The sequence below is a fragment of the Colius striatus genome, chromosome 23 (genome assembly GCF_028858725.1).
Source record: "Colius striatus isolate bColStr4 chromosome 23, bColStr4.1.hap1, whole genome shotgun sequence".
NCBI classification, from domain to species: domain Eukaryota; kingdom Metazoa; phylum Chordata; class Aves; order Coliiformes; family Coliidae; genus Colius; species Colius striatus.
Window position 1 is genome coordinate 3,957,323 of NC_084781.1, and position 21,584 is coordinate 3,978,906.

Genomic DNA, 21,584 nt, shown 5'->3' on the forward strand with positions numbered 1-21,584 from the left:
CAAACCCTCCTCCCCCTCCAGGAGCTTCTGTCCCTGGACCTCAGCTGTCCCTACTGGGATGAGAAGAACTACCCATCTCCCTGGGACTTTTAGGACAAGGGCTGAAGTTTATCTGAGGGGATGAAGGATCCCCAGGTTAACCCAGTTAACCTCTGTCTCTGGGGCTCCACAGAGGAAACCAGTTCCAAGCCTTTACCTCAGGACCATGTGTTATCCCTTCCCCTGGTTTTCCCTCCCCTCCTCCCAGGTAGGCACCTGGTGTTTCTGTATCCCACCTTACAGCTTTGCAAAGGAATTTACCATCTCAAGAAGGCAATTGCTGAAAGTGTCATTTGCCTTTGAGGGAAGGTGTTTTGCTGGTGGCTTTAGTCCCTCGGGCTCACAGGCATTGCCTGCTGCTGGTGATGCTGCTGAGCATCCTTTATGGTTGTGGAGAAGTAAGGAAGGAATTTGAAAGTGAAATGTATCTCCCATGCAATTACTGCTTTTGATTGTGTCAGCTGGGATGTTTGACATCTTCTCTAAAGGTAAATCATCTCTGTAAAAATGTTTTATAATAGGTTATGGCAGAGGATTCTGACTAAGAATAGTTCTGCTAAGGTAACTCAGGCTCGATCAATTCTCCTTCCCCTTCCACAATCAAGGAGTTATGATGGAGATGTATTTAATTGCTAGAAAAAAAAGCCTTGCAAAACCAGAGCAAACTCCTAATTCTTGCTTAGTTTCTCTACTCAACTCGCAAGACTCTAGGAGCTCAAATGCTGATGGAAGTGTATCGATTTTCCCCTATATTGAGTGCTTCCCAAAAAAACCCCTCAACAAAACAGCCCACCCCACCTCCCGTGATGCAAGTCCCATGGTTCCAATTAAAATCACCTGTTAACTTAAAAAGGTCTCTTTTTAAAAAGGGTTTAAAAGATTTTCATTTAATTGATTCTGTGTAAAAATGCCCTTTACAATTACCACTATAAACTACTTGTTTCCCACCGAGTAAGACCCAATTTGAGATGTTTATCAAGACTTTGCACTCTTTCCACTCTTCACACTGAGTTCTTGAATTCCTTATTGACAGCTTGCATCTGTCAGCAATGGATATTTTTAGTTTGTTGCAAGAAAGCTTTTAAAAGGTTGTAATGGCTTGATTTTTGTCTCTGTGGTCTCAAGCGATAAATCAGCTCTGAATGGCCTCATGAGTGTGGGCAGCGCTGGGTGGGTGCCCTTGGTTTCAGCTGTAGAATGACATGATTGAACAAATCTTCCCTACCTCCAAGGATTTCCATAAAGACAGTGTTAGTTAAGGCAAAGATCAACCCCTCTCATTTTTTCTTTGCTTTTTTATATGTGTCTTACCACACTTTATGATTCAGAAATCAACACCCACTTTGTTGGGTGTTTTGAGGAGACACAGCAGCACCTGAGCTCTGCTTTCCTCAGCTTGATGATGCTTTAAGGCAAGAGAAGATGAAAATCAGGGTAAAAGATGGAAAAAATAGGACTACTTTGCTTTGAAGTGTGTGCCCAAGTCCAGCTCCACACCTTAATCACCTCTTCCCAGCCCAAGGATGAAGCTAGATGCTTGCTGCATACATGGGCAGCAAGGAGAGGTGCTTGCTGCATAGAGAAGGGCTGACACCCTTCTCAGGGAAAAGGTTCTTCCTCAGCCTCCCCTGGGGCAACTTGAGGCTGTTTCCTCTTGTCCTATCACTTGTTATTTAGGAGAAGAGACTGGCCCTCACTTCACTACAACCTCCTGTCAGGGAGCTGTAGAGAGCGAGAAGCTCTTCTCTGAGGTGCCTGGGAGGCAGGCTGATGGCAGCCTGAAAAACCCTCTTGGTGCTCACTTATCCAGCATCTGGACAAGTGAAAAAATGCAGAAATGCTCCATTTAATGACTGTTAAATAAAATAAGCAAGTGCTGGTGTTGTGAGAAGAGGCCACACCTCACACCCAACATTACCAGGGGTTTGGGGTGTTGCCTCTTTTGAAGAAGCCCATCCTGCTGACATCCCTATGGATTAGGTTGCTCATTTACTGGGCTTGAAAACATTTTCCTGCTCACAAGCTAAACAGATGAGACCTCTAAGATTCCTCTCTTTCTTGTTCATTTAGGGGTGAAAAATTGCCAGCAAGAATTCAATTAGCATCATATCTGCTCAGGCCAGGCTGCACTGAGGGCCTTCCTATACCCATGCTCACACTGCATCATCTTCACAATAGCAGCATCTGCTTTATTATGAGTTGCCTAATTGATTTGGACATGCCCAGTTATTATATGTTAACAATGTCCTCCAGGGTGAATAGTTAGAGGGAAAGGGAGGGTCGAGCACAAAGATGTTTCTCTTCTGTTTCTTGGCCCTCCTTTCAGCACAACAAGCTGTGGCTGACCCATTGCATTGCCTTATTCACTGAAAGGTCCCTGACTTCTGGACTTAACTGACTTGGAAATGCTGGTGGTTTTGCTGAATTCTTTGCTTCTTCCCTTATTAGCAAATGCACTTTCAACAGTGGCTGGAAAGCTTCTACCTTGTGTGCAATGGGCTAACGTGTTACATGACAATGCAAGTGGCCTTGGCCATTTTTGCTGGTGGTGGTTGAGGTGAGCTTGGGCAGGCTGGCAGTTTCTTTCACCAGCTCAGAACACACAAGCAGAAAACCTGGCCACCCTTTGAAGCTCACAAACTTTTTCTCACAGAACTCCAGACCAAGTTCCAAGCTATTGCTGCTTTGATGGGAGGAGATCAGCAGGGAGAGGTCGCTCTTCTGTGGGAACTGTAAAAGCATCCTGACTTTTCCTACTAAGAAAATAGGAGGGTGTTGCTGTGTGCCAAGATATGAAACTTGCTGATACAGGGCATCTAAAAAATCATGGGGATTATGGGAGCAGGAATGGGGTTGGAATTCAGCAGCCAGACTTTCAGTCCCAGCCCTTTCCAGGGGAGAGGAGCAGAGAACGTTTGGGACAAGGAGATGGACCAGGGGAGCTCTCGAGTGAGCTGCCAGTCCCACTTAGTGCAAAGCTATTTGCATGGCTTGAATACTATTTTGGCACTTTTATTACCCTAACCTTTGCCAGTTTTATCATCTGGCTTGATTTAGACTTGCAGTTTAATTTCTGTCCTCATTTATAACCCCTGCAGAGACATTTCTGTTGTTAGTGGTGTTTGTGAGAGCTCACGTTGTGCTCGGCTGGGTGGCAGAGGTACATCCACATCACCCATTGCCATTTCAGGCCACGTCTCTCCATGCTCTGTATTATTTCACACCAGTGAAAAGCTCACTCTGAAGGCAACACATGCTGCCCTTCTCATTTGTGCTGCTGCAGAAGAGGAAGAAATCTTCCTGCACCTCATGACCCTTCCTGGGAGCTGCTTCTCCTGCATGATGCTGTAAGGGCCTCTACACTTTGTAAGCATCACCTGGGAAGAATCAAAGTGTCAGATTAGGAAAGGACTCACAGCAATGCAATGGCAAAATGGTTCTTGCTGGCTAACATAATGTGTGTTTCTTATGGAAGCTGCTTGTTCGTGGCAGCCCAGTTCTGTATCGATTTAACTCTGGTTTACCCAATCCCTCATTGCAGCAAGAGCCTCACTCCTCTCCCATATCCTTCATCACCCTGCAGTACCTCCTGATCAGGGGAGCTTGATGGCTCAGGAAAGCAGCTTTAACCAGCAGGGACCAGCATGGATCCTGCCAGGTTCTGTCTCTTCTGTTTGCTTCCTGCAAAAGAGGAGACACGTGATGCTGAAAAGTGCCCATGACACATGAACACATGTGCTTCATATACAGGGAACTGAAGCATGGAGACACCAAGGCATGTCAATCTAAATCCTGTTAGAGTTAGACTCCTCTAGCCTTTGAAGGATCTTGAGCTTGTGCAAGGTCATTTGCTCCAAAGTCCAAGCCAGAAACGATGCCCAGGGTTTGTGAAACAGCCTTGCTCGAGCTCTGTCCTCTGGCCTCTGACATCTGGCCACTCTCATAGCTCAAGACCAGGTGGGACAAAGACTATCCTGGGCAGGTTTGGATTGGAGCTGAGGCAGAACTGTTTCCCTGAGAGGGATGTCAGCCCCTGTGCCAGGCTGCCCAGGGAGCTGGGGGAGTGCCCAGCCATGGAGGGGTCCCAAAGCCATGGAGCTGAGGTGCCGAGGCCATGGGTTAGGGGTGTGCTTGGCAGGGTGAGGGGAGGGCTGGGACTGCAGGAGCTTCAAGGGCTTTTCCAACCCAAATGATTCTGTAATTCTCTGAAGGCAGCAAGCTGCCAGCAGCCCCCTCAGCATGCTTGCTGGCAGGTAGGATCCATGAGGGATGCATTTTAAAGGTGCTAATTCTCTCCTCTATCTTGAGACGAAAAGGAAAAGAGATGGAATCAGGCTGTGCTAGAGCCCTGCAAGACATGTGAGAAGTGGCTGAGGTGAGTGTGTCCTGCAAGTGTTTCTCCCTTGAGTGGGAAGCTGTGTTGGAGTCCACTGCTCATTAAAGGCAGTGTCTATTGATGCTGCAGAGATGGGGCCATTCACCCAGCTGCCCTGGGAAGTGTCTTGAATTTTGTCAGAGTAACTTATTAGGGAGAATTAATAAAACTTGTTACCCTAATTGAAACAAATACTTCAATAAAAATCAAGGCTTCAGACATTAATGGAAGTGTGTGGGAGAGAGAGAACAGCACACGAGTAACTCAGCTTTCTGTCCTTTTAGGATTGGATAGCAATAACCTTCCAATGATGACAGCTAAATTAGAGAAGATGGCTTTCCATAATTTCTCCAAACAATCACTTAATGGGAGCAGTATAATTCCACGAAATAGGTGAATGGAGTACTGATCCATTTTATGGAACCATCAATAAACTAAACCTTGCCTGCTTTTAAGAGAAAACTGAAAAAAAATCAAAAGGAAGGGGGGAAAAAAAAGCCCACAGTGAGGGAAGGGAGAAAGAAAGAGTATTTATCTTTACACATAAAATTTGTGTGCTAGTAAAGTGCAGGCAGTGACAGGAATTTCAATTATTTAATCAAAAAGAAAATGAAAGTGGCTTTAAGTGTTGTGATTTGAGCCAGTGAAATCTAATGTGGGCTCACATTGAATATGAGGAAAATGGGAAGAAAATTAAAGCTGCTCCTACTTAAATCATGTGGTTACAAATGGTAAATTAGTTTCTCAATGTTTTCATTTAAGTGTTTAAGTGGAAGGTTTTATTCTTAATGTAGTGTTGTGACACAGAATAAAAACCTTATCTGTCTCTATAGCTTTTTTTCTTCCCCCCTCTGTGCTGCTGCCTTAGAAGGCAAAAGAGGAAAAAGCTGCAGCAATATTAGACTGCTTTTGTTAAAATTAGGAGGCAATATGCTTTCACCACAAGCTCATTAAGGTAATAGATGAATTATGGCTATTAAAAATGCACTAGGCTAAATGAATTTAATGTGTGTTGGGAGGGAAATTGCATTTGCCAGAGGATACAAACTGGAAAATTCTCCTTTTTTTGTACTTATTTTGAGACTCAAGTACTGATCTCAGTTGGACAGAAACACACAGACAAGCAGACACAGGAGTGTGCACACGCAGCCTCTTATTTGGGACCTCGTTAGAAAGATGCACAAGCTTCTAATGTTCTAAAACACCCCCTTAGCTTTGAGTGTGTTTTGTATGATATGTTGTTCCCCATGATTGTGCTGCTGTTTTGCTCTGCTCAAGCTTACAGCTCTTGACCTGTTGGACTTGTAGGTTTAATTCTCCACGTGTAATAACAAACAGCAAATTGATTTGTGAAGGTGTCTGTAGGCTGTTGAATGCCAAGTCTTGATCTCCCCAAAGTCAAAAGGAAACTAAAGCAGATTTTGGCAGAAAACAAATATCTGGCATAGGTGAAGCTGCTGATTACATTGCATTGATCCTTTCTAACATTAGCTTTAAAGAGAAGACACCATTCAGTGACTGGAGAAGGAGCCTGTTATCTGCCTTAGGTCCCCACATTTCAGTGCCAGGGGATGGCTGGAAGGGGATCCCCAATTTCTTTCATCATTACAAACCATGGTAATCTTTCTGGTCAGCTGGATTTCCTTCCCCTGCTGCTGAAACTTATAATAATCCCCACAGCATCCTCCTGTGAGATAACTGCTGAGCATTTGTTTTCACTACACCAGCCCCAAAGGGAGACCGTCGGGGTTTTGGGGGAGTGAGAGGTCAGTGAGCAAGAGCCTGTGTGGTTCCTGCAGCCTTGTGCTGCAATAATGAAGTTGCTGCTTTCTGTTCAGCCACTTCTGAAGCATTTTGGGAAAGTGTATGTTTGAGACTGCTGATGGCCCAACTAATTTGAGTGGAATTGGCTGCTCTGTTAAAACCTGCCCACAGTAAAAGTTAAAGGGGGGTGTACGAGCCTCTGTTTTTGCAGGAAATCACATTGAAAAGTGAGGAACAGATGGAATTAAATAGAGTTTATCCTCTGAAGCATGGCAAAAATCATGCAAATATGATCTTACTAATTTGTTATGAGGAGCCCACCTGCATCAGCACTCGTTTCAGGTGACCTGGAGCATTTTAAAACTGCCATGTACAAAGAAGCCTGACAAATGTGAGAATGTGCTTTTAACATCAGACATTTCTATTGTATTACACCATATTGCCATTTGAATACCTCATCCTTGGAAATGTACAAAATGCCATTTCCAAATGTGATTTCCAGTTTTACAGCATTATTTGAAGATGCATTTGCGAGATGCTGACCACATTCTGCCTCTTTTTCTCTTCCACCCCCTCCCAGACCTGTCATCCACTTCTGGAGTGCTTAAAATAAAGTGCACAGATACAGAGTAAGCTGAAACAGTCAAGAAGCAATATAATACAGAAATGTTTCCAGTAAAGTGTGTTACTCAGATCTTTCTAAAGTACATTTCTCCCTTTATTCTGAAGGCCACAGCACAGGCAACTCTGACTAATGCAAGTAATGGAACCAATCTCTTCCTTTGATCATCAACAAAGGTTATCTTTTTTTGTAAACCAGGTCCAACTAGTTTTGCAATCTGTTTGGAGCAAACATGAAAGGAAAAGGTTTAATTATCTTGCAAGAAAGAGTGATTCCTTTTCTTTTAACAAAATGATCACCTAAGACAGCACCAGTTTGTGACCTGTGCAGGGTGGGAGATGTGACATTTGTGTACACCTATCTCAGCATGAGACAATTGTTTGTGTATTTAAACTAGGAGGGGAAAAAAAACCCCACTAGGCTGTTGTGTTGAGGCTTGTCCTATGTGATTTATAAAATCTACTCTCCAGTAGAGATTGAGCTTTTCACTGAAGCCTGGGTCGTATTTGCAAAAGCTTAGTGGAGAGCTTGTAAATCATCACAGATTGTCAATGGAGCTGGGTAAGATAGAAATAAGGAAGAAAGGGGAGGCTTGCCAGAGATCTAGAGATAAAGCTGCTTGTTCACCCTGTTTCTAAACACATGTTTCCATATGTTGTGATGTAGCAAACATCATTTAAAGCATTAGAAAAGTGGCATTCTTATTCCACAGCCCACAGAGGCTGGGCGGGGAAGGGGGTTGGTTCTGAGGTTGCTACAGGAGCTACTGAATGAAACTCCAGCTCATGTGATTCAGGAGGTCAGGCTGGGTGGTCATAACGTCTTCCTCTGACCTTGGAGTGCATCACTTGTGTACTTTTTTTAAGTGTTCAAAATGAGACATTTAAAAGTTGGAAGGTAAAAAGTGGGATTGAAAACGAGTCAAAGCGTTTGCATCATTTAGATTTATATGCTCTGTTTTATACAAGTTACTCCTGATTTACACCAGCCTGAGATCAGACTTGGGGTTTAGATATGTGAGGTTTTCATGAGGAACCTGGAGCTGCAGAAAGCATGGGATGAATAATCAGAGGAAAACCACAAACAACAGCAGGAAAACAATGTGAGTAAAAGAAAGGTTGAATGGATAAGAAAGGGAAAAGGAGGATTATCCTGCCCCCAAAGGTTAAATGTGAGGATGAACCAGGTTCATATGTCATGAAATTGAGGAAACAAGGGAGATCCTGAGTCATTATCACAAAAGGAGCAAATCAAAACATGGAGTTGTGCAGATGATTGTTACACAGCTGGAATGAAAGAGAACGAATAAGCGTTAATGTGCTAAAGGACACCAAAGCAGTGACTGTGGCACGAGAATGGATTTTTTCTGAGAGCAAAGGATTAGCTGAGATGCCAAAGTACAGATGGTCTTGGGTGAAATAATCACCTTTGCCTCGAGGGAGTGAGCAATGCCCCTGGGCTGGTCACACGATGAGGAGGAATTGATATGTAACCAAATGAAGAGAAGATTAATTGAAAGCAGGTCCCAGGGAAACTTGTAAGCCTCCCTCCCAATTTCTGACTCACTCCAGGGAGAGAGAGAAACAAAGAGGGAAAGAGAAGAAGGAACAGTACAGAAAACTCTGCTGAAGTTGAATATGAATAAGAGGTAATCAAGAAGATCTTAGGTATTAGTTAATGAGCCACTGTTTTAGGGGAAGCAGTTAGACCAAACCTGTCAATATGTTGATTTTCTATGGGTAAGTACCCTGCCTTCAGAAAGTGTTGAGGATCATCAGATAATGAGGGAAATATTTAGCAGAGAGATCAAGTTCTGAGTTTAGGAATGAAATCCTGAACAAATATTTCTTTGTTTCTCCTTCTGCCTCTCCTTCATCTCAGCTGCAAATGGAGGTGAGTGCTAGTCCATGGGCTGCACAATGACGTCTCTTTGAGGTGACAAAGGCCAAGAGTTGGCAGAGTTCTGAGCCTTGGCAGTACAGAAAACCCTGCTGAAGTCGAATTAAAGCATTAGATAATTAAAAAGATCTTAAGTATTACTTAATGAGCTCATTAACTAGGCTGGATCACCTCTTGTTGCCATCAGCCCCAATTAGGAAGTAAACTCTGATACTTTCTTTCCTCTCAGCCCTGTTGTTTGCTCTGTCCATCCTGATGCAACCTGTGAGGCATCGTTGATTTAGGCAGAACTTGACCTCAAAGCCCATCCACCAAGCCCTTCTCAAACTTGAGCTGGTGTCAAGACATACTAGGAGGTTGCCAACACTACAATGTTGTCTGTGGCAGCACTGAAATGCCAGGAAAAGCTTCTAGTGCAGACCTGCCTTAGTACTGAAGGGGCTTCTCATCCCTGCCTTCCTGCCACGTCAGATAAGCTGGGTTTATAAACTCTCCCACCATGAACACAGCTGCCAATTCACACAGTGAGTTTGTAGGGTGGTAGGAGGCCAGATTGGACACCAGGTGTAATGGGTTTGGGGGACCTGCAGAGAAAGGATAGACATAAGCAAAGGCAGATGGGATGTAGATGAGGAAAGGAGCTGCAGTGAAAGACAGGAGTGTTTTTCCCTCTTGCCAGCAGCACCCAGTGAGGCTCTGGGCAGAGGCACCTCAGTCCAGAGTGGGGAGTGGTTCTGCCTGAAGCATCAAGCATGGAACAGTCTCCATTAAGCCAGGCTTTGTGTTCAAAAGACCTCTCTCATGTTCTGTGTGTGGCTACTCAAACCGAGCTCTTCAGACCTTTTTTCCTGCAGCCAGGCTCCCATTCTGATCATATCAAGGCTCTCTGTTTTTAATTTAACCCTTCCTTTTGGAGTGGATTTGTCTTGAAAGGCATGAAAAGGCTGGGCTCCCAAGCTACCTTACCTCTTCAAGAACCGGGGAAAGGTAAGTGCATGTATTTTTAAATCACACCAAATTTATCCCTAAGGCAACACACTGAATAAAGCCACTGACATCAGTGTGGCTGCACTTTTCAATGACCCCCCAGGTTTGAAGTCAAATAAATGTATGTTTCCCTGAGCAAAATTTCCTCATGAAACCTTAATCTTAAGCCTGCAAGTAACAAGTAATGTTTATGTAAGCAAAGCACTCGTGTGTTATTAAATCTTGGGAGAGGTGTGTGTATCTACACATATCTGGAGGGATACACATGCTACCAGCAGAGTTTACAAAGCTCTTTGAGCCTGTAAAAATCCTTCTGTTTTATTGAAGAAACAATAACCAAACTCCCCAGCAGTGTGGGTGTCTGGCCTCATGGACCTGTGACCCAGGAGGAGGTCTGAATTGTTTGGGATTGCAGGCTGAGATGCTACACTGTCCCTTGAGGTGTTTGAGGAAGGATGCAGGAGGACAGTGTTGAGGGGCAGTTCTGGACCCTTCCCCATGGGAAAGGAAACACACAGTGAGTAAAACAGCCAAACCTGTTGCTTCTCCCTGCCTTACACTGACCTGGTCCCTCTCATTTTCTCCCCAGATGTGTCCTTCAGCCCAGCAAGACCTCAGGTTTCTGCCAAATCTGGGGAAAAGTCATGGGACCACCTGGACAGGGGATCCCTCTCCATCAAGAGGAGGCCACAGAAGGTCTCTTTGGAAACCTGACTCACTCGGGAATTTGGCAGCAAATGGAATTGTGTGTGCAAAAATACATAGGAACATCTACTTGCATCTGGCCTGGCAGGAAAAAAAAAGGCTAATGTGTGATCTAGGTCCTCAGGGAGGGCTGAGGGTACAGCCAGGTCTGGGAGTATTTGGGGGTGCTGAGGTGAGTTCCATACTGCAGTTCCCATCCTTGTGGAGACTTGCAGAAGGTCAAAAAGGGGGAAATAGGTGAGAGGCTTGTAGGGCAAAGCAACCACCCTGCCAGCAATGCCTGCCACGGATGGGAAGCACCTGGGAACTCATTCCTGTCACAAAAAGCCACTAGAAGTGTAAAGTTTTAAAATCCCTGGGTGTGAGGACTCCAGTTCAGAGGTCTCCCCTTCCTGGGGGTTACCTTCCTTTCAGAGAACTTTACAGACAGGAGGATTTCACCTCTGCTCCTTGCCGTTGGGTTAGCACCAGGAAGAGGCTGCAGTGCCTGAAGTGCTCAGACTGGGGCTGAGTTTTGCTGCTGTCACTGCAAGGTAACCTCATTCCCCCCTCCCCAGCTAAATAAAGAGGGAGCCCCTCCCGATGTGACTGTCAGGCAAAGAAGCTCCTGCCTGAGTCCTAAAGCTGTGACCCAATCCTGTTGAAGTAACAAGTCTTTAATCTTGCAGATCTGCTTTAAATACCTGTATTTCTGTCCCCCGGTGATGAGTAAAACCCCAGCTCTCCCGGAGAAGCAATCTCAGCTGATGAAATGGCCAGTCAAGAGGCTTACACACCCCTGGCTCTATTAACAAGTTGGGCATTACACCCTTTTCATCACTGTTAATTCATTTGCTTACTCATTTGCTCCTCAGAGAAAGTTGTTAGCCTGTTGTATTTTTAAACCCCCCCGGACAAAATCCCGGCCTGATGCCGAAATGGGCGTTTCAGGAGGAGACTCTGCAACAGGTTAAATGTGGTTGGTTTATTTGTTTGTTTGTTTTTCCTGGAGGAAAAGAGGGAGTTTTGCGGAGCGGGAGAAGCAGCTCCGCGGTGGGTGAGTGCTTCTGCCTCGGTGCAGCGCTGAGCCCCATCCAGACCGTGACAGAGAGATAGATACAGATATATATGTCGCTTAAATACGTGATGAGCCCAGTGCTGGCCGTCCGCGTGTGGGCACTACACGTGTCACACCAAACGAATCCCTGTGTACAGAGAGAAACCCGCTGCTGGGAGTTTCCTCCCGGAGTTTTGGCCAAGTGGAACAGAGGCTGGAGCCACATCTGTGCTTTAAAAGCTGCCACACGTTATAACACGGTCGTTCTCAAAGCTCTGCCCGCTGTGGGGGGAGAAGTGGCTGCCCGTGCTGTCGCCCACGCGTGATTGTGCCCAGCATCGCTGAAAAACTCGGGCGCTCCGAGTTCCAGCTTCATTAAACCCCGACGGTTGCCGTTTCTATTCTTTCAAAGGGTTTTTTTTTTCCTCATCTATTTACCATTTACCAGCTCATCCATATGGAAGACATGGCTTACACTTCTCTGAGAACTGTACTTTTAGGACTAATTGATTCTGGTAATTAATTTGTTCTACCTGCTGGATCAGATGGAAACGCTGTCCGTGTGCCCAAGGATTAGCACTTGCCTTCCTAACATCTTTCTTAATTATCTAATAGCATGGGTTGCGCGAATTCTGGCTCTATTAGAACACTTTTACTATTAACGGCAGTGATTGGAATTGTGATGACAACTCGATTTCAACAAATTAGAGCTTAAAACCAGGAGATGAAGGAGAAGTGCCTTCTTTTAATTTCCCTGAGTTTAACATCAATAATTAGAGCAATTTTCTGAGATGCGAAGCGAAATTATCTCGGCTATGATGTGGTGTATCACCCCCATTTTAGCAAATTGACTCCGGGGAGATGAATGTTACAGATTAGGGAGGGGGAAGGAAAAACATAAAAGACAAACAGAGGAAAGACCAAAATAATAATCATTAAGAAGGAGTGTTAGGACAACAGTGAGCGGGGAATGGATGGGAAGAAAACCCCAATGGGGTGATAACCGGGGGCACAGGTGGGGAGACAAGTTAGGAGTGGAGTGTAGGACACGGGAGGGAAAACGAAGCCGGGTCGGATTCTCCCCCCAGCAAGTTTTGGGGTTTTTTTAAATGAAAAAAGAAGGGAGAAACCCGTGATATTTGGGGAAAACACCCCAGTGCAGTGCCACGGCTGAGGGCTGCCTCGCTGCGCGGGGGAGCTTGCGCGGGACCAGAGCGGCTCCGCACCCCCTCCGCGGCGCGGGGGTGGTTGGTTGGGGTGGCCCGGTGGGCTCGTCCTCCCCCCGCACCTCCCCGCACGCCCGCTGGCGATTGGCTCGCGGGAGAGCCCCCTTCCCCCCGCGCCTCAAAGGCGCGCATCTCCCCGCGCAGCCCGGACCCGCCCGCCTCGCATCCCCCGGCTCTTTCGGTTGATTGCTGGCTGGAGGAATATCTGTATTTAAAATAATATTTATTGGTTTGCTCCGGAGTTTTGTAAAATAATTGATATTTATTTGTCATTCTCTTTAATTTATCCTCTTCGGCCCCGGGAGGTGCGGCCGGCAGCCAGCGCTCAGCCCGCCTCGCTCCTTTCCCCGCTGCCCGAGGCGGGGATAACCGAAATGAACCTCAACTTCACCTCGCCCGTGCACCCCGTCTCCGCGCCCAGGCCCACCTCTTTCTTCATCGAGGACATTCTGCTGCACAAGCCCAAGCCCTTGCGGGAGGTGCCCCCCGAGCACTTCCCCGGCTCCTTGGCCTCCCGCGTCCCCCTCTTGGACTATGGGTACCCCCTGATGCCAACTCCCACCCTCCTGGCACCTCACCCGCACCCTGCCCTGCACAAGCCGGAGCATCACCACCACCCCTACTTTCTCACCACCTCGGGTAAGTTCAGCCCTTGACCTGCAGGGTTCGTGGCGTCGAGGTGGGGACTCGGGTAGGGACAAGGGCCCGGACGGGACATGGTCCAGCAGAGAAAGACAAGGGCGGCGGGACAGTTTTGCGCATCCCCCATCTCTTTGCCTTTAATTTGTACTTTGTTCAAATTACTTTTATTTTTTTCACCCATAACACCTTTTTCCTTGCTTTGTCCCTTCGAACAATTATGGAGCTGTGCCGGCTCCGCTCCCCGAGGCTGGGAGAGGGTCCCCCTGCCCAGCCGGAGCCCTCGGGGATCCACACTCAGCTCTTCCCGGCCCGTTCCTTGCTCTGGAAGGAAAACCTCCCAAGTTTGTCCCTGAGCAGTGCAAGCTGCGCACTGTCACGGCCGAGGAGGACCTCTCTCCATCTGCCCGCTGTCCTCTCAGCCTTTTGCAGAGCTCTCCTCCTTTTTTCCGTGTCCATTTCGTTGTGGTTTAATTGCCAGGAAAGTGAAGGTTTCGCTGCCAGCCTCGCCCCGTCGGGCTGCCTTTGCCTTGCTGGGGAAGGTTCAGCAGAGGCGAAGCTCTTGGCGTAGCCTCGTGTTTTTAGAGTAACAAGATCCCCGAAAGTAAACACGTAACGAAATAAACTGTAATGATAATAATGGCAAGGAAGGAGCCCACTCCCGAGCCGCTGCCGCCCACCCGAGGGGCGCAGAGGATGGAGACCCCCGGGCACCCGCGGGGCCGGCTCCCTGCCCCACCACAGCCCGGGTTTCGGCCGTGTGTCCCCTCAGGAGTGCCGGTACCAGCCCTCTTCCAGCACCACGCTCACGCCGAGCTGCCCGGGAAGCACTGCCGCCGCCGAAAAGCTCGCACCGTTTTCTCCGACTCGCAGCTCTCCGGCCTGGAGAAGAGGTTTGAGATCCAGCGCTACCTCTCCACACCCGAGCGGGTGGAACTGGCCACGGCCCTAAGCCTCTCCGAGACTCAGGTACCGGGACGGGCTCTGTCCCTTGTCCCCATCTCTTATCCCATGCTGCATCCTTCGCTTTTCATTTTTTTTCGATTATTATTAGTATTTTAATATTAGTTTTATCCTCCTGCTCTCCCCAGGTGAAAACCTGGTTCCAGAACCGACGGATGAAGCACAAAAAGCAGCTGCGGAAAACCCAGGACGACTCCAAGCACCCTGGCGGGGAGGAGAGCCGGGAGCAGAGCTCCCCCGAGCCCGAGCTGCCCGAGGCTGCCGGCGCCGAGCCCCGCAAGGGCCCCCCCGGCCCCTTCCTCCTCCAGGACCCCGAGGACGAGGTGGACATCCTGGAGGAGGGGGACCTCTGCCCCGGCACCCACCGTCTCTAGGAGCACTGGAGCCCGGCCAGGGCTCACTTATCCCTCCGGGGCTCTTTTGCCCCGGCCCCTCAAGCCGCTCCTAACTCCCTTGCCTTGAGTAGTGCCGGAGCCTAGAGGGAAGGGGGTCACGTTTTTGGAAGGAGGTGTTAATGATGGGGAAACCTCCTCCCCGGGGCGAAAGTAGCGATGCCCGGAGCGGGCCGGGGACTCCGCGATGCCCCATTGTCCCCCCCAGCATCGAGCTTTGCCTGAGGGGGAGAGAGCAAAAGAAGGCAAAATCTCCTTTAAGTTTCCCCTTCCCTTCGAAAGATCGGACTTTTTTTTTGCCGTTACCCGAACTTTCCTCGATTTGAAAATAAAGGTATACCCACGCCAGCATGTTGTGGTTACTGAGGGCGGCGGGCAGGGCATTGCCTCGCCCCGGGCCCCTCAAACCTGGCCGCAATTTCTGGGCACCAGCGAGCTGGTGCTCGTCGCATCCCTCCGTAGTGCGCTCGAGGGGTTTAAATCCCGGGCAGAGCTTCCAGGACACGCAGGTAGTCGAAAACAATAATTTTAACAAGCAGAACCGTCCTCCAAAGAAGCAGGTAAGACCAAAATTACAGTTTATTTAATTCTGATACTGGGAAGAAGCGGGGAGCATCACGAGTAATTTGATCCTGCTGGGGCTGCTCGGAGCAAACGCCATCCCAGCGAGCAAGAGAGATATTCCACATCTTGGAGAACCACCTGCGTGAGCAGCCCGATTCCCTCACGGCTTACAGGTGGGAATCTGCTTCTGGCTAATTTTCCTCTTAAAAAGCCTCAGAGCTGCTCCTACCTTTGGCTTCCGTGTCCTCCCCATCTCCCTGTCCTCAAGCATCCCTATTGCAGCCAGACGGAGCAACCACCGTCCGTGTGCGCTTTGCTTTTTCCTGCCAAGGAAACTGTTTTAATTCCCAGGAAATCAAGGTATTTTTTTCTCCTTAAACGTTGATGTTCTTTTCTCTCTGGGGAGAGCCGCTGGCTGGCAAATGCGCTGCGAGCGCGGCGGAGGCTCCGCATCTGCAGGGGCGAGCTGGAGCTTTCCTGGGTGAGAAGCTGGAGGAAAGGCTGTGCTCGCTCAGGTGTTGGCTGTACCTGGGGCGGGTCGGGGTCTCGTCAGGCTATTTCATTTTTTCCCCCTTTTATTTTTGCTTTTTAACGGGACTTTAATTTGGTTATCTGGCGCCATTGGCACTTGTAGGCATTTTGGATCACAGGACGTGCGGGTTTGTGAGAGAAAACGTGTCCCTGTTTAATACATAAAATATAGATGACTTATGCTTCCATCCTTTCCGTGGATTTCCCTTTGTTCATTTTTTTCTTTACATGCAAAGTAAAGACGATCACACTTTAGGGGTGGGAAAATACCCAACCATCTGTCCAGACAACGCCTAGTTGTCTTTTAAATAGTAGTTATAAACACATGCAGGACAATCATTTTCATCAACAAACTTTGCTAAAATACCCCCCGCCTCCCTAAAAATGATAATGCAGAAAGAGAATGCTCGGCTCCTAAAGCCGCGGGGTGGTTGGGAGCAGCGCGGAGAGCCAAGCGCACAGTCCAGCAGGTCGGCTCCCATTGCTGCTTCTCCGCCTGGAAACGCTTCTCCGGGCTCCGCGGCTCTCCCTTTATCTCAACACCTCCCCGGCCGTAGGGTGCAAGGTGATGGAAACAGCCTCGGAAACATTTCAATTCGATGCTGTTGTTCCTCTGTTTCTGTGCACCAACACCCGCCAAGTACTCTGTTCGTTTTTCTCTGAGCTGCTTGTCAGCCACAATTAATTGTTCCCACAATTGGGAACAATTAAAAGTGATATGAAAGAGAAGTTTTACCGTGATGTTGATATTATTTGTCTTTTCCTGCCCATGTTTACTGCTGCTGTTCCTGGGGCTGGGTGCTGAGCACCGCTAACCACGCTCTGCTGTGAGGGTCACTGACTTCACACCAGTCACTTGCCTTTGGTAAGAGGATTGGGCAGCAAAGTATTTAGAGAAATAAAAGAGAAACCCCTGTAGTTTAGCAAAAGAGAACATTAGGAGCAAGTATGAAGATGTAATCATTAAAGAAAACCACCTGCTATTAAAAATCCTGTTTCTTTACATGTGTGTGTGATGCCTTTTGTTTGGGAAAACAATTGTTTATTCTCTCCTTACTGAAGACAAAGGTGTGTAAAGTACTCTGAGCTGGAAAGAACACAAAGGAAACAGGCAGGGGAAAGTAAAAGTAGAAGATTAAGATGTGCAAGTGAGAGAAGTTTTGGGGCAAAGGGAACTTCCTCCTCTGTGTGTTTGCACTGATCTTCTCAAGGCAGCCAGTGGATGTTAAGAGGACAATGATGTCAGGCATCAGGCACTGCCAGGCTCAGCCATCCCACCACAGCTCCAGAAGTGGGATCAGATGCTGTGGAACCAAACACCTTCCCAGTGCACCAGACATCCCTGAAGTGAGCGTTGATCTTGGCTGCAGCAGCAGGGCCTGAGGCATTTGCACACCCCTGGGCTTGCAATTGTGATAGTCTAATGGTGGTTCTCAAGGGAAGGAAGGCTCCTGGGGTTCCGGTGCAGGCACTGGGACTGTGTCCAGAAACAGATTTTGCAGCACAGGATATTTCACGGGCAGCACTGCAGGTGACAGTGGGTGAGGTTGGGGTAAAACCCCCCCAGATATTCTCCCCTCACTTTCCTGGGCAGGACTATGTCCCTGGGACCCCTTTAGCAGCAAGGTGCCACGGTTTCTCGGAGCATAGGGGTGTGAGAAAGAGGCTGTTTCCCCTTTTGCCACCAGCATTATGACAGTTGGGATAGAGCAGGTCTATGTGGAAGGGTTGGAACATGAATCAAATAACACTCAAGTCCCAGGTGCCTCTCCCCTGCCTCTAAAGGAACTTTCTTCTTCATAAAGATTTTATTTTAATCAATGAAATAACATCTACCCCCAGCTCCCCCATATCTGTAGCTCGAGGCACCTTGGCTAACATTTAAAATCAGTCATGTTTAAAAGCCACTGCTCACTGGTAACCTCAGTGACACACACACAACGTGAACTGCCCGGACTCAGGAATGCCCAGCCCAGCCTGGGAACTGAAAAGGTGTGCACAGAGTCTTGTGGCTTTGGGAAGAGGCTGCTTATCCCTGAAAGTCTGGTGCAAACATGGGCAAAACCCCCTGAGATAAAGACAAGGAAAGGAAACAGTTGCTGCTTGAGACATCCTCTCCCTCAGCAGCCAGGTCCTTCCGGGCTGGGAAGCAACGCTGCTGGGCTGACAGAGGCTGCAGCTTTTAGGCAGTCTGAGCAAGCTTTTGGGAAGAGGTTATTGTATGTTTGAGGAGTGGAGGGGGTCCTGGGAAGAAGGAAGGGATGGGGAGGCATTTGGTTTATTTATTTCAGAGATTTCTTTTTTTTCTCTTAGAATAAGTCAAACGAGTTTTTATTCCCTGGTCCCGACTTACCGTGACAGCTGCTGACTTCTCCGTGCTCTCCCTGAGAAGCTGGAGGGAGAGAGAATGTTTCTATCTGGCTTCCTCCTTTATTCTTTCTTTTTAAAAAGTTGATGTGAAATATTTGGATGTGTGTTTGAGAAATGCTGAGGTGGAAATGGCTTGCAGGAAACAATAGCTGGAAATAGGACATCTTGGTGGATGCCTCAAATTCCTGTTCTCAAGAAATCCACCCAAGTATTGATTTTCATTTAAAGTCTTCTGGCAGGTTTGGCTTCTTCACATGGAATTGTTTCCTGATAATTTATTTCAACAATACAGTGGTCATTATTAAATGATCTATGAAATTCTTCCATGAACCTTTGCTCTCTGTTTGGATTTTGAGCATTTTCCTGGCTACCACCCTAACACCGTTAACTTTTACAGGGCTGGAAAGCAGTTCCAGCTCAAGGTTTTTCCTTCTATGGCCAGAGCTATGTAGATTTTTATTTTTCAGACATACAGGCTCTATGGGAAGTCTTAAAGTGAATAATTTGCAAAGTCTTGCTATTAAACACTTGTATAGTGTCATCCCTAAAAGCACTGTCCCTCAGGAAAGGTGTCAATAACTTGGCACATTCCTTTTCCACTGGTTTTCTGAAGGGAAGTTGCTGCAAGTGTGGCCATGCTGAGCAGCAGAGAATGCTGCAGGGGGATGTAGAGAGGATGCTGGCTGCAGTACTGTGAGCTCCTCAGTGCTGCAACCTCCTGAGTAGACTACTTTGTGCTTCCTCTCTTCTAGTCAAGCAGCGTCACCTTAATTAACTGCAAACTCTTTCTTACTCAGTTGAAAAAGTGCCTTATTTCTCTCTTGGACTTTTTTTCCTACAGCATAGTAAGCTCCTTGATGTAGGATTCATGCAGCAGTAGCAATGCATTGCACTTGATAAAGGCAGGTGGGTGCAAAGTGTTTCCTTAAGAGTAGGTGGGATGATCCCACACTGGTCTGCAATGCCTCTTCTACCTGTCAGGGTACAGACAGTCTTCCAAGCAAGAAATTGGTTTAAATTCACAATGATGAGGTGACTCTGAGACATGTTTCTGAAATGTCAGGAGCAAAGGCAAGCTTACCAAATTTTGTGACTCTGTTCAGCTATTGCTGAGACCACTCAGCTTGCCTTCCTGAAGTGAAAACTCCTGTCTCCTCCGGTGTTGTGTATCCTGTTGGCTTTGCTGTGGCTGCTGGAACAAACCTTTAAGTGCTCCTACGACACACAGAAAACTAGCCCTGTGGTATTACCTGCAGCTGCCAGCTCTGTACTCAACGATTATGCAAAGCTCTTGCTGAGCTGCTGGATGCTTCTTTAGCATCTGCTCTATCCAGGTTTTTGGCTCAGAATCACTTCTGTTCAAAGCAAGCTCTTCTGAAGGGCGGGCTGTTTTAACTCACCCTTGCCAGCTGTCACAGTGGTGATTCACTGCCTTTACCAAGCACAGGGATTTTGTGCATCTAGAGCTCTTTCTCACACCACCCAGCCAGGCGCCAGCGTTGGTCCTTTCTTCACGTGCCTGCTTATTCTCACACAGAGAGCACTTAGGTTTGGGGAACAAGCTTAGTAAAATAAAAGAAAGAGGCATATTATTTGTGCTATTGTAATTTACTGTAGAGCTGATCCCTAATGGGAGATGATAGTAATAGCTTGTGGGCTCTTCGGACCTTAGAGCTTGTTTGTTCCTATTCCAAGCATCCTGTGACTGCAGGAGTTTAGGCATAATCTCATCTGGTTTACAGTTCTCAACTTTGACAGTTTGTCTTTAGAGATGTAATGATGGAATGTGGCTTTTAGGTTCTGCCTTAATGTTTTTTCACTGACAAAACAGTATGTTTTTGTCAGTCAGGTGGCTGTTGTACCTTTTGGGAGATGGTGGGGGGAAGCCGACATCAGTTATCTTGGAAAGAGCTGTGATGGTGATGTTGCTGCAGCAGCATCACTCCTCAGTAGAAGTGACCCTGGGCCTTTGACCACTGAAGAGCTCAGCTTTTATGCTTCCTGGATTTAAAATATTAAGAAATGTTGGCACTAGAAAGGGAAATGTTGACAAGTTCTGCTGCAAGGTGTCCACAAATACGTTTCTGCCCCTGTGAAGGCAGCCTGTGCTCACAGGGAGTAACGCTGTGCTGATAGCTGTGCTGGGGCTGTGGCAGGCAGGTCCTACTCCAGCTCAATCTCTCTCTGAATACTTAATGCAAAATTCAAGGCCTATTTCTTATTTAAATTCCTTGCCTTCCCAATTTGAAAGACATTAAGTTTTGGCCTTTGCTTTTAAGCAGATGGATGCTCATCATTTACTTGTATGGTCCCTTTTTGTGCCACTGTATCTGTTAGGTGCAGGAAAAATTTGCATTAGTATCGAGGTAGATCAAAAGATTTTCTTTCCATATATGCTGCAAGTAATGTCTTTTTTCTGGGAGGAAAAAAAAATCTCCTCAACCCAGTCCTTTCCAAATGGTTTGTGAAATGATCATGATCAGTGTCTTTAATAAAAAACCTATCCCACTGTCCCAGAGATGCAGCATCATTTAAGTGTTACGTGGCTTCTAGTTGGGCTTAGTACATAAATGTTCCCTAAAAGTTCACTGCTTTATTAAAAAGAGACCCAACTGAAACACACCACACACCCAGAAAGATCACCCTAATGTATGGGAGCTCTAAAAGGTAGTAGGATGACAGATAGGGAGGAAGGTGATCAATTAAGACATTAAGCATTTTGCACCACATGGATGCATCTGCATGTCAGCCAAATAATAAGGCCATCAGCTCATTTTCAGGGGGCTGTTGCCTACTTCAGCTCAATCCTCAGATCAAAGAGAAAATGTCTGCTTGCATTTTCTAATCAGAAAAGGGATGCTAATTTAGGTTCCTTAATGTGTGGTGGTAAGAGACTTCTTCAATTAACTGAATTCTATAGCTCAGAAAATAAAAAAGGGGGATACAAAGGGAGTCAGGCTGGAAAGGCAGAAGTTCTCATTAAATCAAAGGTCCAATATTCATTACCTCCAGCATCTGGGGCTAAACACTAAACATGGAGAGCATCAAAGGGGGTTTAATGGGTTAAATTGAGAATATAATCTAATTAAAATATTAGATACGAGTAAATAGCTCTTTGATATTCATCTGAAGGTTTCATTAAAATAGGTACTTGAGGTTTGTATTAAGGGGGGATTATCACTTTTAAGCAGAAACAACAAGTTGAGGTTCCCTAATCAGAAATGCTTCAAAGTGTTACCATTTGGTTTGAAAAAATAAAAGTAGAAAAGCAGCAACTGGCAGAGCATGGGAAGGTTTACCCAGCCTGGCTCAATGGGTCATACCTCAGGCACACATATTCCACAGTGAGGGGGCAACTGCAGTTCCCAGTCTGGGGAGAAAGGAGGCTGAGGTACAGGATGGTCCTGCTCCAGGAGTTGCAGTGGACATTTGAAGATGTTCACTGCTGCACTTTGATAGACAAAACATTCCC

General features: G+C 47.0%; 1 protein-coding gene across 1 annotated transcript; it reads left to right on the plus strand.

Moving 5' to 3' along the window:
• Positions 1–13,027: 13,027 nt before the first annotated feature.
• On the plus strand, positions 13,028–14,629 carry BSX (brain specific homeobox). Its single transcript, XM_062014260.1, has 3 exons — positions 13,028–13,292; positions 14,065–14,261; positions 14,384–14,629. Exons 1-3 carry the CDS (start codon positions 13,028–13,030, stop codon positions 14,627–14,629), a joined length of 708 nt encoding a protein of 235 aa, XP_061870244.1.
• The last annotated feature ends 6,955 nt before the right edge of the window (positions 14,630–21,584 follow it).

What these genes read in the sequence shown, in the direction of transcription:
- BSX (XM_062014260.1), top strand. Translation starts at nt 13,028, where the DNA reads ATGAACCTCAACTTCACCTCGCCCGTGCACCCCGTCTCCGCGCCCAGG. An exon ending in CTACTTTCTCACCACCTCGG is followed by an intron (nt 13,293 to 14,064) that starts GTAAGTTCAGCC and finishes GTGTCCCCTCAG; the next exon opens with GAGTGCCGGTACCAGCCCTC. An exon ending in TAAGCCTCTCCGAGACTCAG is followed by an intron (nt 14,262 to 14,383) that starts GTACCGGGACGG and finishes TGCTCTCCCCAG; the next exon opens with GTGAAAACCTGGTTCCAGAA.